The 14,712-nt window shown below is 51.9% G+C and overlaps 1 protein-coding gene across 1 annotated transcript in view; it reads left to right on the top strand.

Annotated features, from left to right (window-relative positions):
* Positions 1 to 5,925, top strand: part of ANKH (ANKH inorganic pyrophosphate transport regulator) — a 143,830-nt gene extending 137,905 nt beyond the window's left edge. Inside the window, exons 9-12 of the mRNA XM_027125340.1 lie at positions 793 to 922; positions 2,683 to 2,806; positions 3,445 to 3,544; positions 3,998 to 5,925. Of these exons, the coding sequence (XP_026981141.1) occupies positions 793 to 922; positions 2,683 to 2,806; positions 3,445 to 3,544; positions 3,998 to 4,111 (468 nt within the window). The 3' untranslated portion in view covers positions 4,112 to 5,925. The remainder of the gene's footprint in view (positions 1 to 792; positions 923 to 2,682; positions 2,807 to 3,444; positions 3,545 to 3,997) is intronic.
* The last annotated feature ends 8,787 nt before the right edge of the window (positions 5,926 to 14,712 follow it).

Raw genomic sequence — 14,712 nt, 5'->3', positions numbered from 1 at the left:
ATTTTTTTTAACATATTTCAACATGACATAGTAAACAGGACCAGTCTAATTCCATGAAACTTAATTTACCCAAAGCCTAAAGGTCATAATAGTCTAAAACTTCAGTGTTCTGTTTTTACACGAATGCAATTCATTTTATAATGCATTCACTTTCATTTTAGAGAAGAATCACTTACATCTTAAGAAAAGGAGAGAAGTGTTTTATGCAACTGGCATTTTTCTGACATTCTCTCCCAAAGTTATAGCATTACATTTTTAAATTCAGCTTTTCAATCGGTTATACACACACAAAGCTTTAAAAAGTCAGGCCTCTAAGAACTGGTCCCCGCAATAGCTTTCTCCCAACCTGCCCTCGCCTTTTCTCCTACTCCCAGATCCGGTTCAGTGCAATTCTGCCTGCGTCCAAATGCTTTCAGGTCACTTTTTATTGTTTGGTTAAAATTAATGTAAAAATTACATGAATAGACATGCTCACCCTGAACTAACTGAGCTGTCCAGCAGCCTAGATAAGCCTTCCACACTGGCCCGGCTACCCACTCAGATGCCCGCCTGTCACATGGGCCCCGCTGCCAGGCTCCCTTTGGGGCAGGTGTGGCGAATGGGCCAGGGCCTGTGTTGTCAGGTGAGAACAGAGCAAGGCGGAGGCAGCTCGAGGACCCATGTGCCAGTCCCCCGATCGGGCAGGTTCACCCTCTCTCCTAGCTCCTCGGGGATCACGTGACACCTGCCTTCCCATCTCACTTACGTACACCTTTTTCTAACAACCTCGCTTCCCGCCTTTCTTCCCCGCAGCTCTGTTTTGTGATGTTCTGGACTCCCAACGTTTCCGAGAAAATTTTGATAGACATCATCGGCGTGGACTTCGCCTTCGCAGAACTCTGCGTCGTTCCCTTGCGAATCTTCTCCTTCTTCCCGGTTCCAGGTAAACAGAGAACGAAAGAAAAATTCCTATTTCCCCTCATGCCTGATTCAGTCTTCTTTGTTGGCAAACGTTTGCAGTCCTGTCCCCCACCCCAAAAAAGATTTCTTTTAAGTTTTCAAATTTCACAGTGGATTAAAAAGATGCGAAGACATTATCCAGTCAGTTGAAAGTTTGAGAAACCAGTCGAACAGGTGTCATTTGTTTCTTAAAGGACAGTGGTTGCAAACTCAGTCAAAAGAGCCCAAAGGGAGAGCATGAGAAGTTCCAGGGGCAGTAGAACAGTTCTGTGTCTTCACTGGGGTGATGGCTACACAAATCTATGCCTGTCTTGAGGCTCAAAGGACTGCTGGAGAAAAGAAGAATCCAGTCAGAGCCGAGGCCAGAAATGGGCCGTGGAGCTGGTCGAAGCCGGGGCCGATGGCACACCTGCCACCCTGCGCCTGTTCCCAAGTCAGGCCACGAGCTGCCCCTGCTCTGAGATGCCAGGCATCCCTGGAGACTCTTGGGGTGCCCTCTGGTCCTTGGGGGTGGGGTGGGGGTCACCGGGGGAGCCAAGCTTTGGCGCCACCTGGAAGAGGCTGCACTTGGTGGAGATCAAGGCACGTGTCGTTGACTCCCCAGTCTGGACTTGAGCGGGCGCTGGAGGTCCCAGAGCTAGGACTGGGGTGGGACTCGCCTTTCGTCTTTCCTCGCCTGTCAGACCCCGGGGCCTGCAGACAGCCGGCCCCACCTGTCTTCGCCACCTGCTGGGTTTGGGCCAATCAGGTTAGCATCCCGCCCGTGCAGCCTCACCCTCTCCCTTGGCCAAACACAAGTGAGTGTCTGTGTCTCAAAAATTCAATGCTTCCACCTGGGGCGGGCAGAGCCCGGCGTCAGACCAGGAAGACTGCAGATTCTTCCTCCAGAGGTACCCTGGACACGAGCTTTCACCCCAGGAATGAGCACTTCCTCCCCCTCGATAGGCCTATGCCTGCTGCCGCCCACACAGGATGAAGGGCTAAGCCTTCCGCTTCCCCAAACCCCACCCGGTTTCAGATCAAACCTAAATGTCGCCCAGGGTGTCTGTGCCCCAAACCAGCCCGTCAATACTTGACGCACTGTCCTTGGAGCCCCTCCTTGGATCTGGGGCTGGTGCCCTGCCTGCCCTCTGGAAGCTCACGAGTCAGGGTGGGGAGACAGGGTACCGGGAACACGTTGTGAGGCCTTTATGAAAACGAGGGAGCCAGCTGAGGACCAGTGGTCAGGATGCTGGGGAGGAAACAGGGAAGGGATGCCCGTCCCTCTTCCTCACCCACGCCTCCCGCCTCTGCACGTCCCCCAGCCTGCGGGCTGGGAAACCCAGCTTCTGGTCCAGCTCCTCTCCTCCCAGAGTCAACCTGGATCACCATCAAGTTGCCGCTTCTGAGTTTTCTAGACCGGCGTGATCAGAGCTTGAGGCTAGGCGGGGGCAGGGGCGGGATCGGGGGGGAGGGACCGGCAGCAGCCCCATGCCCCAGGGATGGAGGTCACGGCGGCGAAAGGGGCTGCCCACAGCCCACTCTCTAGACACTAAGGCTGTGAAGCGAGGGAGCCGAGGTGGGCACGGGGCTCCACCAGGCCCAGAGGCGGGGGGATCTGCAGCCCCGGCGGGAAGACGAGGTGACCAGCGCGGGGCAATGGCAGCGAGGGACCCTGGATGCGCTGCGGGGTCTCTGGGGGGTTGGAAGCAGCAGGACGGGAGAAGCGGGGCGTTGCTGACGAGTCCTTGGCTCTCCCCTCAGTCACCGTGAGGGCCCATCTCACCGGCTGGCTGATGACCCTGAAGAAGACGTTCGTCCTGGCCCCCAGCTCGGTGCTGCGGATCATCGTGCTCATCACCAGCCTCGTGGTCCTGCCCTACCTGGGGTATGTGGTCGGGGGTCCTGCAGGTCCTGCTGCCGCTTACGCGCTCTGTCCAGAAGGTGACATCTGCTCTTTCCCGGGAAGTCCCCAAGCACGTCTAGAGTCAGAAATGCCGGGGGATGCCTTGGTTCGCTGCCCAGGCCCAGGCGGGAGGCTGTCGAGATCCATTCTAGGAAAGTACTTTCGGGGTCAGGCCCGTACACAAACCGCATTGAGCGTCTGTCACGGCGTGGCAGGCACAGGAAGGGGAAAAACACAAGGGAGCAAGGGCGTCGCCCTGGTCCTCAGGGGCTCCCGGTCCCTTGGGGAAGGGGCATGGTCCGTCCCACGGCTTGGGAAACCTCACCGTGCAGAGAGGACGGGCGGGATGCTGGGGGCTCACAGCGGGAGCCGTGCCCCTCCCCCAGGAGATGCTGAGCTGAGACCTGACGCAGGAGTGAGAGCTGCCGGGCCCGGAGTTCCAGGCCCCTCCCCCTGCAGGTGGCCCGTTTACTAGCTGCAGCCCTAACCAGCAGATCTCGGACGCGATCGTCAGGTCCCCCTGTTGGCTACACCTCTCCTGGGTTTTGGCTGGGTTTTGACTCTCTTTGTGCCTCAGCGGGGCTTTAACAGACAAATGGCCTTTGTGTGCTCATCCCCAGGGTACACGGAGCCACCCTGGGCGTGGGCTCCCTCCTCGCGGGGTTTGTGGGAGAATCCACCATGGTCGCCATAGCAGCATGCTACGTCTATCGGAAACAGGTGAGAGATGGAGACAGAACCGCGCACCTGCCTGGCACTCCCCAGGTGTAGGAGACAGAGTCTGCATGGTCTGCGTACGGCCATGGAGGGGAGGGGAGGGGAGGGCACAGCCCCCCGCTGGCAGGGGCTGCAGGGAAGTGGCATCCTCGGGCAAAGGCAGGTCTCCATCAGCTGATGGGGGGGGCGGGGAGGTGGGAGACAGGATCCGCCCACCCCTCACCCGCGCCCAGAATGCTTAACGCAAGAGCCAGGCACACAGTCCACTCCCGAGTAACCCCACTGTAAGCAACATGCTGGCCTAAGATGCAGCCTCGGCGAGGTCGCCCCAGCCATAAACGAGATCCCAGTCCGCGGCGAGGGGTCCCCGGAGAGCCCGTGGCCTCCCCCTGCTCTTGGCTCTGCTGCGCTACGTCCCTGCCCCAGCCCCGCGCTGATGAGTCTGCTTTGGTCTAGAAAAAGAAGATGGAAAACGAGTCGGCCGCCGACGGGGAGGACTCGGCGATGACGGACGTACCTCCAGCAGAGGAGGGCACGGACGCCGTGGAGATGCAGGAGGGGCGCGAATGAGGCGCGGGCGCCCGGGCGCTGCAGGGACGGCCGAGATGACACTTCAGCGTCATCCGCTCTCCCGTCGTGTTTTGTTCCGCTTTCGTCTTTGGTTTTCGCTTGGGTAATGAAAGAGGCCTTGATCTTACAGTTTCACGGCCACTCTGGCATACTGGGTATGCCCACGCTGATGTGAGGACCTGCAGAATGGTCTCGCCGTTGCTTTGTGGAAACAAACCAAACGACTGACTTCATGCCCCCGCTCCGTGAGAACCCCGAAGACATAGCTGCCTCGTAGCCCACGTTGCCTCCCCACCCCCTCGGACAGTCTCCCCTTGGAACCAAAGGACCGCGGCTGTGCCGTCCATCGCCCCTCAGACACCACCGCCCGGCGGGCCACAGACTGACCCTGTCCCCTTGCATCGCTCTTGAGAACCAATAGGTGACAACTCGGCTTTCTTTGGTCGGCTTCCCAGTAACGTGACTGTCAAGAGATGTGGCTCAGAGGCATCGCACCGTGGATGCGACGTGTGAACGCGTTGGACAGGTGGACTGACGGAAGTAATCTCCCGTGGGAAGGTGTGAGGTGCCTTGGGGGCAGAAACTGACACATGCAAACGATAGCACTTCACCTCGCCTCTTCCTAGGTTTGAGTGCGCGCTCACTTTCAGGCCCTGTCCTGTACGTACGTGGGCTGCCTTGTTAAAGTTGTCCCGAAGCACATCTCCGGGTTGCCGCGTCCTTGGGCATGACTTTCCCTGAAGGCTTGTTTTTCCACTCACCTTTCCTGAAGATGGCACTAGAGCAAGGGAAACGGACGGAGCATTCTAACTTTACGTTTTAGTTTTTAAAGTGAACTGAAGCTTTAAGTCATAATCTAGCATTCTAATGCCAGGTTGCTGTATCATCACTTTGAAAGTAGAGTTATGACCTGGTCCTAACCGTGCGGCACAGGTAATTCCGAGTGTACTTCTGTACTCCCCTCTCACACCACACGAGAAAGCAAGACATTTTATAAACGACAGCAAAGTCACTATGTGATATTCCCTGAAATGACACATTTGAAATCCATTCAGTGCAGTATATTTTTCTAAGTTTTGGAAAGCGGGTTTTTTCTTTAAAAAAAATATGGACACAGTTCACTAAATTCTTGATTTAGTCAAAATTCCTAGACTGAAAGAACCTAAACACAAAAATATTTTAAAGATATAAATATATACTGTATATGTTATGTAATTTATTTTAGGCTATGATACATTTCCTATTTTCGCATTTTCAATAAAATGTCTCTAATACAATACGGTGGCAGCTCGTGTGCTCAACATACCTGCAGTTGAAACGTATCGATGAACAGTGTGTCTTGTTTGCAGCAGTTTTACAGTCTGTCATTTGTACATACATGTAAGGGTCAGCAAATGACAAGAGAACTATTTTTCATTATGAGCAACAGGGGTATAAATGGGTCAGCTGATGTAGACAATGGTGGGAATGGAAATATATGCTAGAAGGGCAAAAAAGAAAGAAGTCGTCAAGCCTTTTGCGTTTATTGCTTTCAGTGCCGTGTAATCATATTGTTCCTCATAGAAAAAAGAATGTAAAGGCTCGGAGTCAGCCATGAATATCACAGGGTTCGTTCACATGTCTGGACACCCAGTGACCCCTGGGGGACAAATCCTCATGTGCTTCCTCTGAGCGGGTTTTCCGCTGAGAATTAAGATGCATCGCTTTGGGGTGGTTTCAGGGGCAGATCTGAGAAGATGGGGGAAAAAATCTAATTGTATCGGCTTTTTTAAAGTACATGACTAGAAAATTAAACAGCAGTATTTTTTAACATGTGTGACTAGTATTTCATGCTTGTGGGGTTGGAGCTTAAAGAGTAAATTAAAAAAGCAAATTCTTTCCCTCCGAATCGGGGAAGACCAGCTAGGCTCTTCATTATACGATTAGAACACAGCATTACAACCTCAGAGACACCTTCGGTGATAAGAGTCACGGGCCAGGGTGTTTTGTTAAGAGTTTCAGAAAACACAGGAAACAAGCCCCGACCCAGGCCACCGTGACGGGGCTGCCGATTGTACAGGGTGCACATGTCCAAAACCTTTCTCCTCCAGCCATATGCCCTCTCTTCCCAGGTTCCTTCATTCGCTTGGGCTGCTAAAGTCACTTCACAGCTTGGGCTGACAAGCACACACCTTAACCTCCAGAGCAAACTCCACTGCTGGCAGGTTCTTCTGCAGCTGTTCTAACCAACACAGACAGGAGAGGAAGAGGAATGGGTCTCCTTCCCACTTTTCAGCGTGAGGGGGGGCACCCCTTTGCCTTCGCCGCCCAAAGAAATGTGCCTCCAACCCAGGTTTCTTTTTCCATGCGAGTCGCTCAGCTGACAGAAGTATTTAGGGGGCCGTGCCTGGAGGGTCTCAGGTCAAGGACCGTGGAAAGACCAGACGTGACTTTCGCAGTGTGGACCCATGCCTCGTAGACACACGGGATCCAAAACCACGGGGGCATCAAGCTGCTTGTATTTAGATGCTGAGAAGTCTGGGCTGCTCGGAGTGGTCTCTCCATCCCGAGGGCCTTCTCTGGGCCAGCTCAGGTCAAGAGCGGCTTGTCGCGTGGCCTCTCTGCTTTCTGAGGGGCACAGGCGAGGTCATTCTCAACGCAGCTGCTGTGGGCTCTGAGCGGGACCTCAGTGTCACTGGCGTGGGCGAGACACCAAGATCTGAGCCGGAGGACGCAGGCTGGGCTTGCTCCAGGGCCGCCACTCGGCTCAGGGCGTGTCCAGAGGTTTGCACGTTAGCTGGAAGCCCTCACTTGAGACTCTTTCATTTGGGCACAAAGGCCGCTGGTTTACGTCACTGTGGTTTACGCCCCCCTCGTTGCCTGCCTCAGGCTGGTCTTGTGCAAAAGTCCATCTTCTTTGTTTTGCACATGTGTTTTGCACCAGCAGTTGGTTTGGCTCTGAAACTGTCCAGGGATGGCCCGTACCCTCAGAAATGGAAACTTCTAGTGATAGTTTAGGGTATATGGGATGGGGCCAGGCTTCACGACAGTAGTAAAAGCGCTTGGCTTTTCACTCCCCGAGTCCTCCCAGCAAATAACGTCTGGAGGTGCCCGGGAGGCCCACGAGAAAGGAGGCCCGGGGGCTCCGCTGTAGTCCCGCTCCATCAAGACCCCAGGGCACTTCCCAACCAGGAGCCGGCTCTGTGGTCCCCACATGCAGCCTTTTCTGGTCTCTCTTGGGATTGGGATAATCACTGCATTTCCCAAATATCAGAAAAGTTATTCAGTGATAGCTCTAGAGCAAGAGGTGAAAAAGTTAACACCTCCCTACCCTCCTACCTCATTCTCATTTGGGGGTCTTCTGGAAGGAAGGGGCAGGGGGAGAGCCACTTTTTTGTACCCTTAGTTTCCAGAAACACATCCATTTAAAGACTCAGTAGTTCTTTGACTGGATTTTTTTTTTCTTCAAACTGAAGTGGGAGAGAGACTGAGAAAGTATTTATATAGTTGTAATTAAATGACATTATCTTGAGAAATATTTTCTTGTATTTAATAATCTTTCTACTTATGTAAATCTCTACACAGACCAGTGCCCAGGACTGCATGAGCTGGTGTGTACCCATTAGTCAGGGTTTCTGGCTTCTTTGCAGGCAAGCTGACTTCTAAACCTAGGATGAGGTCTTCATCAATCAAAGCAGTGCATGGTCCAGGATAGGGGCCTTTTATGTTCTAAGTCCTAACCTTTTTTTTAAATATATAACCAAAAGTGCAATGAGCATGTATAGCTCGTGGAGATTTGTAAGTGTTGAGACGCCTGTGTTGCACGTGCAGCCAATTCCCAAAAGCAGGCTCCTGCCCACCTTCTGAGAAGACAGACACCCTCAGGCGCGCCCTCGCACTGCTCCTTCATAAAAAGCACTTGAACCTAGAAAAGCATGTTTTTCAGCAACGTGTTTGGTAAACATTCAGGATGCTCCTCTACGTGGTTACTTGGAGTCTCTACTTCTGTCCTTTGAAGCAGCAAAACATCACGTGATTCATCGACTGATCTAACCACACATAAAACGGGATGCAGAGAAAATCTGAAGATACACGGGAAGACCCTGTTGCCTGCCCTTTTAAAGGTTATAGGTCTAAAATTAACTACCCAAATGTGCAAAATGAGGAATATGTTATTACACAATCAAAATAGCCCAAACCCCACTCCGAAGTCAGAAAAGCTGTAACGAATTATAGAGTTCACTGTCTGATCTCAAAAGGGAAAACAATGAAGGCGAGCTGGTGAGAGCTTAAGATTTCACTTTCTCCTCCAGAGGGGAGGTTAGAACTATTAGCTATTGCACTCTGCGCAAAGAAGAGCACCAAAGATGGGCCTCCAAAGTCTTTTCTTTGAAATCATCCTTGCCAAGTCCAAGTGGTTCCGGGAGAATTTTCTTCTCTGCTGCATTTGCAATCAACCAGGGTCTCTGAAAGACTGTGTAAGATCCACGCACTTTTATAGATTGCTGTCACCTACCCACGGCTTCAGCACACGTTTCTATATGGTACCCTTTTTTAAGTTAGGAGATGTAACCCGAAGTGCACTTCACTAACAAGATTTGGTATCGGCTTCTACAATCCGTACATGCAAACAGAAGCGCACAAGAGCCAGGAAGCCTTTCTCTCTCCAGCAGTATATGTGGTCTCCTTAGGTTCAAGAAGGGGGGAGACGGGGCAGACCAGCTAAAAATGCTTGTACCATTCGTTCACCATCCAGCTTCGTGGAAATTCAGTGACGTATGGAGATTGGCCGTTACTATAAGATTTAGAGGCATCGATGTTCTCCAACCATGAACCAGGGACAAGAAATGGTGTCTTGGGGGTGGGAAACACTACGGCCAGGTGGACTCTGGTTCCCTGAAGTGTGGGGCTGCGGACATGGGGGACCCACAGTTTGGATGAACCGGACACTGAAGGAGAAGTTCAAGCTACTCTGGTGGAACAAAGGCGGTACAGGGTTCCCATGACCACCAGTCACCCAGCAGCCAAAGCAGGGAGCAGTCACTGGGAAGCAGGCCACGCCCCCAGGGGTACCACATTCGCAGGGCTTCTGGGCAAATACGCTGCTCCCTGGGCCCATGCTCTACTTGGTTTTCTTAGTGATGTATTGAGAGGGCAAATACCTAAAGCTGGAATGACCAAGGAGCCAGTCATAGAGCTTCAGCGCCACAAACAGGGTTCTGTCCAGGTTGGTCACCTGAACAATGAGAAGCTCAGGCCATTACTGCGAAGGCTCCTTCCTGGTCTAAGAGTCTATGCAGGACCTGGGGTTTAGAACATGGTACGGGATCCTGCAACGGAAAGATAAAATTACCTCGTTCTCCGTTTCAGATCTGAAGATTAGCAGTGATCCAGAATTTTTTTTTTTTTTAACAGAAGTTAAGTCTTCTGGGAGTCATTTTCCTCTGTGTGGCTGTCAGCTTACAGGCTTTTCAGTTTTTCATCAAAACTGTGGGTTTAATTTAAACTGTCGAAACCAATCAATCACATTAAAATATCTGTGGAGCCTTGATTAAAACTGACTGCAGAGGTCGGTATAAAATATATGTTGCATTTAAACAGGTGCTGTGTATGGATTAAATAGATGTAAGTTTTCGCACTGTTAAGAGCATTTATATGTGCTTCTTTTGCGGACTTTTTTTGGAGGGGAGGAAATTTGTGCTCATATATTGTCAAATAGCTTTCATACTCTAATTTTACTTTAAGTAAAGCTTAAACGGCCAGCATATTGATTGAGATTGCTTTTAGTTTCTTGATTTTCTTATTCTAACCATTAGTCTGTTTACACACCCCAAATTACGTGGTTACCTAAGTCTGACTACAATTTCCCTTTTTTGGTCAAACGTACATGGATATTAAAATTTCGCCCTTTGCCTTGGTAAAGAGCTGAAACCTCTACCCACTGGGATACTTCCCCAAGCTCTGTGTCTTACTTAAATATGACCTATTTCTTCAAATTTTATTCTGTACTAAAATGAATTTTTACTTCCCATAACTGCAATAATATTGAAAGTTCTCTGAGGCCCGGCTTCTCCCCACCCCTTCTAGAATGGGGATACCAGATAGCCCGGCTTTAGGAAAGTGAGAGGAAAAGAAGGTGAAAACCCCTCCTGCCCACATCTAAGGGACTCTTGCTCTTATCAGTCTTTATGTGAAAAGCATTTCTCTTTTTAAACCCTAACGTCTTAACCTCAGAGAATGATGGCTCTCATTTTTTTAACCTCCTATGAAAGATTATATAGAGAATGTGTTTTATTACCTGCCTGTAATCAACAAGGATGTTAGCATGCTACGGACTTGCTTGAGATCACATATTTTCTTTACTGTTTCATGACGTTTTTGAGTTAAACGAAAGATCTCAGCCCTACCTCTACCATGCTTCCCTATTACTTGCCTCTAATATTACAGGTTTTTGAAGTCGAAGAGGTCATCGTTCTTTCCACCCACAGCACTTGGGATATGGCATGTCTTCCTGCTTGGCTGTGATGCCAGGATGTGGAGCTGTGCTGGCCCAAGCATTGTCAATTTTCCCCATGGGGAGCAGTCCTACCACAAGGGGCAAATCTTCACCCCTCCCACACTTCCTCCTGATGTCCCAGATGAATCACATTTTCATCCTCCCCAAAACCTACTCCATGACACCCCCATCCCCCGCCAGTGGGGGTCCCACTAACCCCAATCAGTTTCCCTTCTAGTTTCTCACACGTCCCTCCCTCCCTCTGCATCTTAAGTCCCACTGGCTTAGCTCAGGGGCTCCTGGTCACCTAAGGCCCGGATGCTAAAGAAGCCCCCAAAACAGTTTCCTTCTCCGCTCGTGCGTCCCCCTGGACAGCGATGTAAATGGCACCTCCTAGAGTTTTGCAGTGCACAACCTGCACAACCATTCCCAGCCGCCAGCCCACCTCACCCCTACCCTGTCTCACATTGCAGAAGACCTTTAGTGTTCATACCTGTCTTCCTTTATGAGGGCTGAGGGCTTCCAATCAGGAGGATGTCAAAGTAACCGTCATGAGCCAGTTCCTGGTTTTGAAACGCCTGCCTCTCCCCCCTTTACCTATCTGTGAATTATCCCAAGCCACCACATCCACACCTTATACAATGGTAGCAAACTTCCAGAATGTTTCCGCTTATGATAACTAGTTTGGATACATTCACAGATACAATCTAAGGGGTGTTTCTGTTAATATCAGGGAGAAAACTATGCCCTCTTCTGAGTTTTCCTTTTCAACACTGTTAAAGGCAATGCTGGGATGAAAGGTATACTGGCGTTGCTTATATTCTTACTTTCTGCCCCCAACAAGCTCCAGGCTTCTCACTGGACAATGCAAGCCAGTACATACCGTGCTAATGTCACAGTTCAACACACTGGTCTTTGTGCAAAAGGAACAAAAGAAATCAGGAGCCGCGAGGCCTGATTCTATCTCTGTGGCTTATTAGCTGTGAGCCAGGCAAGTTACTGGATGCCTCTGGTTCCGCCTCCTCTGCTCTAGAACGAGATCTTTTCTAGCCCTCATCTACTGCGACATCAGGATTTGCAGAGCCGTCGATGGCAGTGCGTGAAGACGGGCGTGCACGTCTGCTAACCTTCAAAGTGGTTTGGAAGTGCCCCGGCCAACAAATCTATGAACATTACTGCCGGCCTGCTTTCAACAAAGAAAAACTACTAGAGCTTTTACAGAACAAAACAAAGACTAATCGTATCTTAGGTTCAGAACCTTTGAATCCAAAGACCAAAGCAGAATGAACAAATAGAACTACTGTGATCAAACTTTACATTATACTGCACACCTAAGCTTCTTTCATCTGCTTCACGTACCAGGCTCTCTTGCTCTAATGGCAAGTGGCTGAGGAAAGCTGGCTGTGGTCGGCTCCGGTGTCCCCCAGCCCTGGGGCCCTGTTAGGACAGAGGCTCCCAAGTTCACGCATGATGGAGTCAAAAAGCAATTTCTTCCCCGTGCCTGGCAACGCCACGTCCTATTTCAGCTCTGTTCTTCTGCCTTTCCCCTAAATGCTGCCACGGCCCAGACGTCAGCAGCCTTCCTCACCCTCCAACTGTGTTTCTCAATGCTATTTAATTCCACTCTCTTTAAGAGAGACTCAAAGCGGCCCCCTACACCCCAGGCCCCAGGCCCGCTCCCACCTCAGTTGGGAATCCAGCTCTACACGCTCCTGGGTGACCTAACCTGGGCCTGTTTCCAATTCCAAATACACGCTGGGGACCCCCAGGGCTGTTTTTCCAGCCCTGACCGGTTCAAGAGCTGCAGTCCAGTCACCTCCCAACATCTCCTCAGAGGGTCCCAGAGGGGCCTTAGCACCCTTCCCGCCCCACCCCCCATGCCACCTCCTGACTAGATGAATCACATGAGCACCCACCCGGAAACCAGCCCACACCGTGTCCCACCTCTCCCTCAGTCAAGCCACTAACCCTGTCGGTTCTCTCCCACTATCTCTCACTTCTGTCCCTTCCTCTGCACTGTCTTAGTCCCACTGTTTAGTTCAGGGGCTCCGGGTCACCTCAGGCCTGGATGCTAAAAGCCTCCAAGCTGGTTCTTATTTCTCCAAGCTCATGTGTCCTCCTGGACCATCATGTGAATGACATCTAGAGTTTTGCAGTGCACAACCTGCACAACCATTCCCAGCAGCCCTGCTCACCTCACCCTGCTCCTCCAGGCTGGCCCTTCCTGTCTCGCTAGGCATTGGGGTGCTGAAAGGAGGGCCCTGCGCTTACATGGGTGGGCGCCAGGCTGAGTCTGGGCTACATGCAGTAAGCAAGGGCTCGGCCAGAAAGGAGGATGCTAACACCCAAAGAGAAGCAGCAATACAAAACGGGGACTCCTGATGGCGCCCCAGCCTCCTGCACCAAGCTTCTTAACGTCACACCCCCTTCCAGAACCTGTTTCCGCTTTCATCCCTCACTCACCATGAGGGCATCAAAGGACCAAGAAGAGGTATCTTAAAAAGCGAATTTGGAGAGATGGTTTCCTCGAGGCGCTACACGGAGCCCCGCCCCTCCTCAGGGGTGTGTGTGCATGCGCGTGTGGTGGGGTAGGGGGAAGGGGGTCCCTTGACCCTTTAACCCTAACGACCAGGCTCTGCAGGAGACACTCAGAGACCTTGAGATGGGCCCCTACCGTGGTGGGCGCTCGGTGGACGGGTGTCCAACTCGCCCGTCCGATCTGACGGAACAGTGAGCCGCACGAGAGGGGGCCCGGGGGCGTGGCACGTGCCACGTTCACCAGGGCAGAAGGCGCCGAGGTCTTCCCCATGAGCAAGGCCTGGGCGACACACATCGACCAGCTGACCTGCGGGTCATCTCAGGTCCTGAGGGAGTGAATGGGGCTCAGAAGAAAGCAGCTGGAGGTAACACTGCACCCTTGGCACTGCAAAGGAGGAAGTGGTGGGCCAGGGGCGGGGCCGAGGAGAGGACCTGAGCTGGGGGCAGCGGGGTCTCCAAAGGCCCCCGGAAGCACCCCGTGTGAGAACGAAAGAACAAGAGCTGAGCCCCGGGCAGGCCCAGGGCGCAAGGCTGGCGTAAGACAGCAACCACCAAGAGTAAAACCTCTCACCCTCCGCCCTCCCTCCTTGCCCCCGCTCCAACTCCGACGGGGCGGTAAGTGATCAGCGATTCTACCCCTGGTCCAGCGCCTCTGTTACAAATGCACGGGGCGGGGTGAGAGGGCCTCAGAGGGGCCGGGAGGGATGCGGAGCGGAGCGCTGGGCCGGCTCTTCTTGCATCCCATTTTGGCACGTGCCTGCCCAGAGCAGACATTCTTTGGTGAATGAATGAAGTCATTCACACGCGCCTCCCCTGAACACACACTGATTCTACGCCCCCTGCATAACAGCCCTATTCCTTGCAGCCTTCTCACCTCCAACCCCCTCTTCTTGTCACTAAGGTCAAGCTCTCCATGAACTAAGATAACCTGGGCCGGTTCCCCCAAAAGGGCTTGACGTGGATCCCTGACAGCCCCTCTGCTGGCCTTCCCTTCTGGAAGCTCCCAGCCCTAAGTCTCTCTGTGAAACACAGATGGGAAAACCGGAAGTATTCTCACATACAACTGCCTAGTTAGAGACTGTTATCAGCTGGGCAAAGGGAATGAGCACACGGCTCCCAGAAAATGCCCCGTGAATGGCTTCTACAAAGGCAAACAGGCTCAGTCTAGCTCGCGGAAAGGAACACAGACTGAAAGTCCAACTATCAACTCAGCAAAGAGCAAAGTTCCACAGAGCCCGGTGCTGGCAAGGGCCTAAGGAAAGTGGCCCTCCTCTGCAGCGGAATGTTGAGCAGTGGTACCTCTTCAGAGGACAATTCGGTGACATGTTTCAAGCTTACACTCAACTAGGGAAAGAGGTTAACGTCATGGGCAAAGGACGTATAAAAGCAACGCAGGGAAGAAATACCAGTGACCCATAAATATCTAGGAAAAATGTTCACCATTATGAGAATCAAAAGCCATTTAAAGCTGAACGCCTTCCTTTCTCTTTTCATTTTCTTTTTTCTTGCCAGGTGGTCAAAGTTTAAAATTAAATTACCCCTAGTGTCACCTAGGGGACAATGAAGCAGGCTCTGCAGTACCTGCTGG

The sequence above is a fragment of the Aethalodelphis obliquidens genome, unplaced genomic scaffold, assembly GCF_003676395.1.
Source record: "Aethalodelphis obliquidens isolate GAN/ISIS:26980383/991018 unplaced genomic scaffold, ASM367639v1 scaffold29, whole genome shotgun sequence".
Classification (NCBI taxonomy): domain Eukaryota; kingdom Metazoa; phylum Chordata; class Mammalia; order Artiodactyla; family Delphinidae; genus Aethalodelphis; species Aethalodelphis obliquidens.
Note: the sequence above shows the minus strand (reverse complement) of the source record. Positions and strands in the feature narration are given on the sequence as shown.